General features: G+C 33.6%; 1 protein-coding gene across 2 annotated transcripts; it reads left to right on the plus strand.

The window, feature by feature from the left end:
• The first annotated feature begins 5,680 nt into the window (after positions 1 to 5,680).
• On the plus strand, positions 5,681 to 10,545 carry LOC125835938 (probable Histone-lysine N-methyltransferase ATXR5). 2 transcript variants are annotated; one of them, XM_049515048.1, is made up of 6 exons: positions 5,681 to 6,378; positions 6,468 to 6,548; positions 9,125 to 9,348; positions 9,452 to 9,552; positions 9,642 to 9,854; positions 10,061 to 10,545. In XM_049515048.1, exons 1-6 carry the CDS (start codon positions 5,982 to 5,984, stop codon positions 10,218 to 10,220), a joined length of 1,176 nt encoding a protein of 391 aa, XP_049371005.1. In that variant the 5' UTR covers positions 5,681 to 5,981; the 3' UTR covers positions 10,221 to 10,545. The 2 variants fall into 2 exon arrangements, with proteins under 2 accessions (XP_049371005.1, XP_049371004.1); XM_049515047.1 differs by having other exon boundaries at positions 5,727 to 6,378; positions 9,122 to 9,348.
• Positions 10,546 to 12,832: the final 2,287 nt, after the last annotated feature.

Here is a 12,832-nt window from a genome sequence, read left to right on the forward strand (position 1 = left end):
TAGCGTTGTGCACGGGATACATGCGGGATACATAGGTAAATAAGGGATTTTTGAAATTTTTGAAATAAGTAGGATAAATGGATATTAAGATAAGTAAAGGAGTGTAGTTAAGTAATTTGTCCAAAAAAAAATGAAGACTCATTTGACCATAGCAATTGTACATTTAATACGTAATTGTCTTACTTTTGTAAATGATGCATAAGTATTTTAATTTGAAAGTAAAATTGTATGATAATGTCTCATAATCATAATTTTACAATATAGTATAATTAGTTTCCTTTGTTTTGACGATTTAGATAAAGTTATTTCAGATTGTGTAATTATTATAAACGAAAAAATAAATGTAAAGAAAAAGATAACCAATTAGTTGAAGAAGGTGTATTAAATAACCGGTTAATTAATATTTTGTTTAATGTAGTACAATGTACTATAATTAGTCTAAAACTTCTAATCATATCTATTAATTATCATCATGTATTTAATTTTGAGCTTTTCATATCTAAATATAATACTTGGAGGCAGTGACATAGCTAGGTACACTAAGGAGGAATCATTCGAATTATTTTTGTTGAAATATTATATATATTATGTATATAAATAGGGGAAATTATCCGGATAATCAATATATACAAGTTAATTAGCTAATATAGCTATAATTTGAATAAATTATCACTAACAACTTCTTTTTAGCTATAATTATGTGCGTCTCTCTCCTCTCTTCCTCTCTCTGGCCTCTCTCTTTTCTTATACATACAAATACAAATTATACATATACATATATAATTATATGACAGATATACAAATACAATTCACCTCTCTCCACTCTCTGCATGCCCTCTCTTGTCGCCTCTCTCCTCCCTCTCCAATTCTCGCTTGCCCGATATACAAATATACATGTATACCAATTACTATATACAATTATCTGATAGATATACATATACAATTCGACATATATATAAATACAATTCACGTCTCTCCACTCTCTGCCCTCTCTCACTCGCCTCTCTCCTCCCTCTCCCAATCTGGCTTGCCTATCTCCCCCTCTAACATGTAGCCACGAATCGTAATTAACAAATTATAGTTATAAAACCTAATTAAATTATTTTTAGTGGCTATTTGCAAAATTTCCTCTATAATATATGTTGAAATTTTAATTAATTTTTGATATCTTTACTACTCAGGAGTTTGATAGAAAAACAATAAAACATTGTTTATCTCGTTGGAGAATTGAGACATATATAAGGTGTCTAAAGAAAAGGTGCTCTCAACTTGCTTGGACAAAGACAAAACAATATTGCTCTCCTTAAACGTGTGTACATAGCTTAATCTACTATATGTTGTATTCGATGTGGAGAAAAATATATTTTTTAAAATAGAGTATATATTTGAAATATGTCGATAATAAAATATTATGTTATGTTAATTCAGTGAATCAATACATAAAGGGAACACATACAAAGTTTTTGTGCTATCATCAATATTTCATCAATATAACGTTAATGTATTTGACATGACCCTACCTTATTTTATATATATATATATATCAATAAATTATACATTCAATTAAGATCAGAAACGCTATGTGGTGATATATTTGTCTTTTTAATTAGTTAATGTTAAACAATTCACATTTCAACTATGGTATTAATTTGTATTGAATTTATTTAGTAACAAACAACTCTCTCTAAATAATTTGTAAGATAATTTATTTAAATAAATGTACTATTAAAAATATAAAACATAAAATCAAGAAAATAAACAAAATAATTAAAATGATTTGAGGGATATTTTTGTCTTAACATAGACTTATCCCATGGTATTATATCCTATGTATTACTAATACCTCCAAATGGAAGGTATTAGTAATACATCCTATAATACCATGTAGGAGGTATAATTAATCCATGAATTAGTTATACATATGCCCAAATTCCTACCAAACATAGTACAAAATAATACCATACATTAGGGGTGTACAAAATCGAACCGAAAATCGAACCAAACCGTAAACCGAGTCAAACCGAAAAAAACCCGACTAGTGGTTTGGTATTGAAAAAAAAAAACCGACTATATTTGGGTTGGTTTGGCTTTAACTAAAAAAAATCAACATGAGACCAAACCAACCCGACATTATATATATAATTTTAAAATTTAATTTTATGCTTAAAAATATTTACTTTGATATAATTTTTAAATATTTCTTATACTTTTCATAGTTTTTATCTTTTTAATATATTATTTCAAGTTTGAAACTTAGATTTCTGAATGGTCCAACAAAGATTATAGTCCACAGATGTTGGTAATTATAATAAAACTTAAATCAAAATCAAATTAATACTAATGCAAAAAGGAAATCAATTCAATACTAAGAATGACAATAATATTGAATATTTGTTCTTTAGTTTTACATTGGTTTAGATAATTAAAACACATAATCTAATTTTAATTTCCTTTAATATTTAGTCATGTAACTAATACTTATTGAACTAATTATTTTAGCATGATTTAGTACTTTTAAATTATGATCATTTTACTTATGACTTGTTAATTTGCAATATTTGTTTTACGCGATTTCATTATTATTATTTTTGTTGAATATTTTAGTATCATTAATCATATCATATTTTGTGTTATTTTTTTAAGAAACACCTTAGATAGTTGTATTTTGGTAGGACTAAACAAATATTTGAAGTACAAGTAAATTATATGTTTGTATGAATACTTTACCGAAAAAACCCAAAACAACCCGAAAAACCGAAAAAACCCGATGTTGAAAAACCCGAATTTTATTAGTTTGGTTTGGTTTATAAAATTAAAAATCCGACACAACTGATTTGGTTTGATATTTGAAAAACCCGAACCAACCCGGCCATGTACACCCTTACCATACATAATACATAAACGATTTGTTTTAATGCGGCCTACCAAATGACCCCAATTACATTGAACTCATAGTAGTCATGAAAGTAAGATCTATATAGACTTATTTACTATTCCAAGCATTTGCATTTGGTCTATTGCATGTCAAGTTGAATAACTACATTCCTTAATTATTAGCCTAAATATACTTAAATTGCTCTAGGACTAGTTTAATTTGACATATTTTGGATAGTATTTTTATACTAAATCTAAAGTATTGCATGATAAATTTTACTAACATTTAAAAATAATCTAATAATGCCTATATAAGACGTAGTGAGTCAGAAAATCTAATAGTCTTTAGTCAATATTATCATATGAATCAAGTAAAAATAAAAGTTCAAATGCTGACCTATAATAAAGAAAATAAAATTAGAAAATATAACACAATATAAACGTGAACAAAATCTCTTTTCTTCCATCTTGACAGAGGAAAATCTAGATACAAGAAAAGTAAAATTTAGATATGCCATTGTTTGTTTCGTATTTACCAAATTGGACCTATTTGCAACTCATTTTTTCTAACAACTTGCACAAATACATATTTCTAAAGATTTTGCGGAGAGGGGTGAGTTGTGTACGTCAACGAATTTGTAGGTTGATAAATCACTAGATTTGAAATCAAACTCTCTCTTAGACGAATAAAATTTGAGACTGGTCCTTTCCCAAGACTAATATAAGTCAATAATATTGTTGTTTGATTAGGACTTAGGAGAATACTAAAACTAATGCGACCATGCTTATAATAACTTCTCACTACATCAATTAAATATTTGGAGAGTACAAGATTTTCATTTGATTCTATGTAAAATTAATCAATTAAGAATCTTAAATTTATTGCTAAACAGGGATGAAATGAAAAACACTATCATCTAATTTCCTTTTTGCACTAAATATGCTCAAAAATCCTTTTGGATAAGATTAATTTAACACTATCATCAGAGTTATTTGGATAAACTTCAGATTAAACCTAAGACATTTTACAGTAAATGATATTTAACAACTTGTGTGTGATATATACGTTTAACAAATGATATTTATAATTTGAAGTATTTTTCTAAATATGATTTATATTCCCTAATTTTAAAAAGTAACAAAATCACTCAAATTAACTATATGATATGTACAATTGAATTTGCTCTAAAAGTGTAATATGTTAAAATAAAAAATAGTCATATAATGTCATAGATTAGATCTCATATACGAGTTACTACATATTATTACAAATGTTTTTTTTTTTTTTTTGCAAAAACTACATAACTAAGCAAACATCTTAGTATAACTACTAAATCACACACTACTTTAAAATAACTACCCAATCACACGCTACTCCTAATGTCTTAGGTATTGCATAAATACTTTCTTTCTCTCTCGCCTCTCTCCCGACCCTCCCTCTCTCGCCTCTCTCGACTCATATTCCTAGTTTTGTGTTGTGTTTCTCTCTCGAAGAGGAAGAGAGAGCAACTAAAGATTAGTGGACTAATGCAGTTCTATGAAGACAATGGAAAAGATATAGACAATAATGTCTCTTCTCCTTACATTGATTTCAACCGGCGGATAACAGGGTTGTGGTGGAGTAGTTAGTACTCTTTCATCCTTAACCAAGTAGTCTCGGGTTCAAGCCCTCTTGATGAACTTATAATGGCTATATAATTGATACCAAATAGTCATTGAAGGGGGCATGTACCTGGATAACTATATCTTCATTTTCTTCGTCTTCTAAGGATGTATCTATGCACATATGCATTATATACATCATCAATTTGATATCAGATACATGTACCTTTGATATCAAATAGATGTATTTATACATAGATATACTAGATACATCGAATATATCAATATATTTTTTATATTGGATACATGAAATTAATACTTTTCATATCCCAATTTATGTAATACTTTTCGTTTTTCGGTAGTCAAACAATTTTATTTTGAGTGGAAATTTGCGCAGGGAATCTTCAAATTTTTGAAATATATTTATATTAAGATGACAATTATTTATCCTCAAATAATTTAGGTGGAAAAGTAGCAAAACATGACAACAAAATTGTTCTTCTCATAGCTAGTTAGAAGGCCATAAAAAATAATATTATCCGATAATTTTCTACCTTGACCCAATTACATAATAACTCAAGGGTATAATTGGAAAGAAACTTTTTATAGAATTTTAATCCAAACACAAGATGAGATGGGAAACAATGAACCAAACACTTGATAAAAATAAACCCTACACTACTAATTCCTGCATTATTAATCTTTGTACCAAATGACCCCTAAGTGGTTTGTGTAGTGCCTCTCGGGGTTATATACGCCATGTTACGCCTAGGCAGTGGTGGACGAACCCCCTTGGCGGAAAATTATATTATTTGTACATGGTTAAAATAATTTTTTTAGGTTGATATAGTAGATGTTGAACCCCCTTCGACTACTTTGTGTGTCTATTTCTTTAGATTTTGAACCTCCTTATTAAAAATTCTGGCTCCGCCACTGTGCCTAGGACATGCTAAGTGACTTGTCATGACCCAAAGCATGCAAAACTAAATCAAAAAACCGAATACACACCCAACATACAAAATAAGTAATTATTGAAACTATCATTACATTCTATATATATCAAAACTAGCACATTTACCCCCATTCTTTCCTCTAAAGAGCTAAATCCCCTTTTAACGGCTAAATAGTGTAAGAACTAGAAACAAACACCCACCAACAATAGTGCGCACATTAATTTCCGTGTGCTCAAACGGTGCATATTAGACTTTAGCAATCACCTCGCGCCACGTCATTTAACGTCACACACCTAATTTCCCGCAACCCTTCTACTACCACCCTAGGGGTGTTTCAGGGTGGGTGGTTTTGTTGGGTGGGTGGGTATCGTCTCTTTCATTGTTTTTCCATTTTTGGGTTCTTTCGGTTCTTCTTCTAATAAACACTCTCTGCAACAAAGTATAAAAGGAGTATTTTATTGAGAAAAAAAAAAAATGAAATTTCAAAATTGAAAATTAACATCCCAATTTGAGTAATTATTTATTTCCAATACTGTCCCCCATTTCGTATCAATGGCTCCATCCAGCTCTGCGTCGCCGGCAGCGGGTTTATCGAGACCGGTAGCTCAAAGGAAAGTCCGTCCATCAGCTGAATACCGGCGTCGACCGCGGATGTCAGTGTCGCCGCCGCCGAAGAAATTCAGGTCGATGGTGGAGATCATGAAAGTAGCGAAGCGTGTGGAGTTACCGGTGGAAGAAGATGAGGAATCGTCGTCGGAGGAAGAAGATGATTACGGAGAAGTTGTGTGTGAACAATGTGGCTCTGGAGAAAGGCCAGAGGAGCTGTTGCTGTGTGATAAATGTAACAAAGGGTTTCATATGTTATGTCTTCGTCCGATTGTAGTTCGTGTTCCCATTGGACCATGGCATTGTCCTCATTGCTCTGGTGATCAACATCGCATAATCAAAAGTATGGACAAATATAAAGAAATGAATTTAAAAAAAAAAAATTGATTATGAGTCAAAATGATATAAATAATGTGTTTGTATGTTGTTTAGGTTTTTCGCAAAAGAAGATAGTCGATTTCTTTCGGATTCAGAAAGAGAGTCAAATGGTGGTGAAATGTTCATCTGCTCAAGGTAAATGAAACAATGTGATCTTTATATCGGGAAAGGTTATAATGTAAGCTCAATTGAGATCACAAGATCACAATCTGAGTGTTTAGGTGTTTTGGTTGATCGATATCTATGTATACTTTTGTTATACTAGAGCTGATTGATTGATGTCTGTACTTTTTGTAATGCTAACTTATGTTTAGAGCGGAAGATGTAGGAATCATATAGCAGATTAGGAATCTAAGCCCGCAAACTTAAGTGTGAGTTGAGGTTGTTCTTTTACTAGAAAAAGCATACTCAAAGCAAGGGGCGGGGAAGGACATGAATCTTTCCCTCTTAAAAGTAGAGAGGGGAAGTGCAAGATCATCCCTTTATATAGTAGCGAGGGTTTCTTTATCTTTTCGGGGAAGTGCAAGATCATCACTTTATATAGTAGAGAGTGTTACTTTGTCTTTTTGGAGAAGTGCAAGATCATCCCTTTATATATTAGCGAGTGTTTCTTTATCTTTTCGGGGAAGTGCAAGATCATCTCTTTATATAGTAGCGAGTGTTTCTTTATCTTTTCGGAGAAGTGCAAGATCATCTCTTTATATATTAGCGAGTGTTTCTTAATCTTTTCGGGTAAGTGCAAGATCATCCCTTTATATAGTAGCGAGTGTTTCTTTATCTTTTCAGAGAAGTGCAAGATCATCCCTTTATATAGTAGCGAGTATTTCTTTATCTTTTCGGGGAAGTGTAAGATCATCCCTTTATATAGTAGCGAGTGTTTCTTTATCTTTTCGGGTAAGTGCAAGATCATCCCTTTATATAGTAGTGAGTGTTTCTTTATCTTTTCCAATTTATGTAATTTATGTTTTAGTTGCTAGAGTTCATTTCCTGCTTGCTCTTTTGATATGGATAGACGTTTTCCAATTATTATCTTTTGTTTCCATATTTAGTTTCAAGTTGGTGGATCAACGAGTTTAGTGGGCTTGATGTTTAGGTTCAACATTCATTATCTCGAGATTTGATGGTAGAATCAACATCCTGCAGTTAACTTATCATTGTGATCAAATGTGTTTTGCTAATAACTTGTCTTTCTGTCTTTGCAGTATAGCTTTTGTCAGATGCCATTTGATAATCTGAAGTTACTCGCAAAATAATTAATAATAGAGTAATTTCTGAATTATTTTAATGAACCAGAAGTTTCTCTTAATTTATCCATTGAATTGGATAACTCATTAGTTAACAGATAACTCCATCTAACAATACCTGCCTTTCTTTTCTGCAGTCGTTTGGTAGGACATTAAGGTTGTTCAATTGTATCTTACTTGGTCATTACTTTCTTAATGAGGAAATTGGATTTTGAACACAAAATGTTTCTTCTTTCAGAAAAAAATTCAAGCTAAGTAAGGTTTAATTAACAAAAGATCACTTTCTTAAATGTTTTAATGTCCTTAAAAGTGACTGTTGCCATTGTGATAGAGTTATACTTGTGCACATAAGAAAGGAATTTAATAATTATCTGTCTCAATGACGATGTGCTTGATCAAATTTTTGCACAAAAGCATTCTAATTTTTCCACATCCGGCAACTAGTTTGGATTGAGGCTTAATTAATATATGCTTTGATCAAACCACTCACGTATGAGGTAAGTATTAAGCTTGCTAGAAACATTCATGCAACTACCTATGCAGTGTGATAGCACTGGTTAGCTCAAAAATTGTTGGTAAAATATGAACTTTTGCTTGTCATCACTGATATGATTTTGTTGCTACAATTCAGTAAAGAGCTACTTGTCGGTGCTGCACTTTATTCTTTTTCCTTAGTTGTCTTTTTGCTACGTAGTGTTATCCAAATAGACCATTTTCACCAAGATTAGGTTAGCAAATAATGTGAGAACTGTTCTTATGTTACTTGTCTAGGAAGATCTATACACCAATATTTCATTTGAAACTAAGATGAGTTACTCGTTTTTTTCTTAATAACTGTGGTGTCCAGACCAACTTTCTCGCACCTCGACTAATTCTACCAGATACCTGTCACCTTTCACCAGCAACAAGTACCGTGTAACTCTGTCCACCAAAGCTAGGATAGATGAGAAGGAATCACCTAGTGTTTTAGCCTTTGTTGATATTTGAACTTGAGACCTTATGATTCTCAACTCACTTCATTGACCACTAGGCCACACCCTTGGGTGCGTTACTCCCAGTGTTTTGGATGGCGAAAGGTGATAAAAGGCGACAAGGGTCTGCCTCGCCACAAAGCGAATAGGCGATGAAGGGTCGCCTCGCCTCTCGCCATTGGCAACGAGGCGATCGCCTTTCACAACACTGGTTACTCCCTTGGTTTTCTTTTTCTATTTTCCTGATATTGAGTTATATGCTGCAATTTTTTGTCATTCTGTTTTTAAGAATGTATATTTATGACTTGTATTAAAGAGAATTTACATTTTATTGTGAATAGATTCGCTTTCTAATCTCAGAGATTTCCCTAGATATATTTTGCTACCAGATCCTTGTAATCCATTGCAAGCTAGCGAATTTATCTCCTTGAAAATTTTAAAAGAAGGTGTCGTTAGTTTCTGATTTTCCATTTTTCCCTGTCGACATTGTCAGTAGATATCAGAAAACGTCGGAAGCGTTCACTAGTTTTCCACAAGAGACGCAGAAGGCTATCACTATATGTTCCAACAGAAGATCCTCACAGGAGGCTAGTTCAAATGGCATCTCTTGCTTCTGCACTGACAGCTCTCGATATGGAATTCAGCGATGAGTTAACTTACATGCCTGGCATGGCTCGTAAATCTGCTAATAGTGCCAAGTTTGAAAGTGGTGGAATGCAGGTTTGCTCTTGGTCCCACAGTCAGTCGGTCTATTCTATTGCTCTTTCAATGTTATAAGGTGTTAGCTCATACTTCACCATGTAATTTTTTCCTTTTGTTATAGGTTCTCTCAAAAGAAGATACTGAAACCCTGGAGCAGTGTAGAGCTATGTATAAAAGAGGGGAATGCCCTCCTCTCATGGTTGTTTTTGATTCTCGTGAAGGGTATGCCTAGTTACCTCAGATTGCTTGTGAGTTTCTTGTCTGTTTGTTTTGTATTTGCACATGAAATCTAATGCATCTTATTAATGCAGCTATACTGTAGAAGCTGATGGGCCTATAAAGGACTTGACAATATTAGCAGAATATACAGGCGATGTGGATTATATCAGGAATCGGCAGGAGGATGATTGTGATAGCATGATGACCCTTCTTTTAGCAAGAGACCCATCAAAAAGTCTTGTTATCTGTCCTGATAAGAGGGGAAACATTTCTCGGTTTATCAATGGCATAAATAACCATTCACCGTAAGCTAGTAACCTCAATCTTGCCTTCTTAAACTCGATCTTTGTCCATCTTTTCTCCTCCATAAATCGTGGCTTTCTAAAGTCTATGCTTTTTATGATATGCTCAACCAACCCCCAACAATCAATTTCAGAATGTCTAAACTTTCATATCAAGAGATCTTATAGTAACCAACCTACTGTTCTTGAGACTATTCCAATTTTTGCAGGGAGGGTAAGAAGAAGCAGAACCTGAAATGCGTGAGATACAGTGTAAAGGGCGCATGTCACGTTCTTTTGGTTGCAATTCGTGATATTGCTAAGGGAGAGCGGCTGTACTATGATTACAATGGATATGAGCATGAATATCCAACACATCATTTTGTTTAAATTATCATATGTAGCTTTCCTAGTGAGCCTAGGATCAGGAGATCTTTCTTCTTCATAACTATACAACTAGTTCAGATCAAAACCTTTTTTCCCTTTTCCTTTTCTTGATTTATCAAAGTGTCAAGGTGAATGTTGGTCATTTAGATGGAGGTAGATACACCACAGCAGAAAATTTTGGTCAAAGTCCGAAGAGTTTTGGAGATTTAAGTTACTAGGTAACTTTGTCAATTTCATTTATACATTGACATATGTAGACCTTAGCCCTATGTAATTGCTTTGAGAACAAAAATGCATCTGTTTTACAGAATTTTAGAGGTGACTATTATAGCATGCTTCTGTCTTTTATTGTCCATTCTTGACTATTTTTTGGTCATTAATGTAAAAGCATCTTTGTCTGGTTACCTTTTGAATGCTGCGGCATAACTAGTACGTAACTAGTAAAGTTGTTTCCATGTGACTAGGAGGTCACATGATCGAACTATGGAAATAGGTTCTTGCAGAAATGCAAGGTAAGGATAAGGATGTGCAATAAACCCTTGTGGTCCGGCCCTTCCTGGCCTCGAGCGTAATGGGAGGTTACTGCCCTTTGAGTATCATTAAGTGATTGACAAGTTTTACAAGACTAAACTTCCTTCTGAATATCTTAGATCAACAAAGTTCATTATTGTGTCAAAACCATTTAAGTAACTTGTACATTTTGCACCAAAAATCCAAACTTGGTAACCATTTATAGTTTACACTATGTTCAAGACCAGTTCTTCCTTCAAAAGATTCTTCTAATTTACTTCTTCCAATCAGTCCATGGAATGCATGAGGTTACTCTGACCATATATCATCCAGTGATTTCATTATACTGTCTTTGTCAACCTTCCAGGGTGCCCTTTTCTGTAAGTTTTCTTGTGTGAAGCATGCCTCACATATTATGTTGCTCGGATCCTTCACAAATGTTGTTGCACCCGTGTCAGATCTTCCAAAAATGCATAGCTTTTGGAGGATTTGACTCACTCTTGGTGGTATTTTAGAAGAGTCCGAGCAACATAGTGGCACATGTGGATATCCAAGTAAAGCAGGTCATAAAATTCCATTTCTACTATCTGCAGTGGTACATCCTTATAAGTTAACTAGACCATAATGTTCAGTTCAAGTGTCTTTAAGTGGAACAGGTTCCAACCAGTTACCTTCCAAAAACTTTATCTTGCTGCAATGACCACTTTTTAGCTTCACCAAATAGTAGAATTCATTACCTATGTTTCTCGGACTCTCCAAAAATACTACTAGGTGTGTGTCGGATCCTTTTTGGAGGATCTAACACAAGCGCGGAGTATTTTTGGAGAGTCCTAGCAACATAGCTCATATTTAGATGGCATGTGTACCATTTTGGCCTTAATTAACTTCTATCACAGTTCTCAGCTTTGTCTTGCATTGAACATCCATACAATTTGGATCAGAGATATTATTTCTTATGACCTTAGATTCTTCTGCAATATTTGTTACCACTGGCAAAATTTTATTTGACGACTTTTCTGGGACTCTCATCTCTCTTTAACGGGTAAGTTTTGAGTCGTTGGACTAAGTCAGCCCAAAAACACTCTTAACATGGTCTGATACTGCTTTGCTTTGAGTAAAGTCTGCACAAATTTTTCCAAAAGGTCTTACACCTTTAGAAGTATCTTTACACCTCATGTGTAGCTTTCGTTTCTTATCAATTTCCAATGTGAGACTTTGTTCGCGTACTCAACAATCTACCTCTTGAACTAATTACCACATGACCTATCACTAAGATTCATCTAAGTATGTATGGCCACCAAAGCCCATATGCTTCTTCTTGTGTATATGTTTCCAAGCTATGAATACATGTAGTAAACCAATCAGTGGATGGGACAAAAATAGTAAACCAACCCATGCTATCACAATCTAGTGGGCTTGTTTTTCAGCTCTTCACATGCCATAACATGAGAGCTACTTTGGAGATGGATGGGCAAAGGTAGTGACTTTGGTTCAAATCCTGTATTGCGTTAACAAATCCATTGAATAATGAAGTGGGTTGAGAACCATGAATGCCTCAGGTTCAAATCTCAGTAGAGACAAAAATACTAGGTGATTTCTTTCTGTCTGTTCTAGTTTTAGTGGACAGAGTTACCTGGTATCTGTTTGCTGGTGAGAAGTGGCAGGTATCCCATGGAATTAGTCGAGGTGCGCACAAGTTGGCCTGGACACCATGGTTATCAAAAAAAAGAAAAAAAATCCGTTGAATATGCATAAACTATTAATTTATAACCTAGTCGCGTAAAATGACTAAAATCCCAAACTCATACGTTTCAAGTCCTGTCTCCGTCTCTTCATCACTCTCCGTTTGACTTGTTTCTTAACTCTTCATGGGTGGTAATATAAGAGTTACTCAACACCATCTCCATGCACGTCCAGTCGCACCACGGGCTTTCATATATAGCAATTTGTTGGGCTAAGCTAGTTCAAAGAGACTCTTTACATGGTGTGATACTATCCATTTTTGGATCGAACCCACACGATTTCCCCTAAAAGGTCTCACACCATTAGGACTTGACGACTTCTCACAACCAACATAGATTACTTTCTTGTTTTCCATTAGGCTT

This window comes from Solanum verrucosum, unplaced genomic scaffold (assembly GCF_900185275.1).
Source record: "Solanum verrucosum unplaced genomic scaffold, falcon-dt-bn FXZP01000128.1, whole genome shotgun sequence".
Classification (NCBI taxonomy): Eukaryota; Viridiplantae; Streptophyta; class Magnoliopsida; order Solanales; family Solanaceae; genus Solanum; species Solanum verrucosum.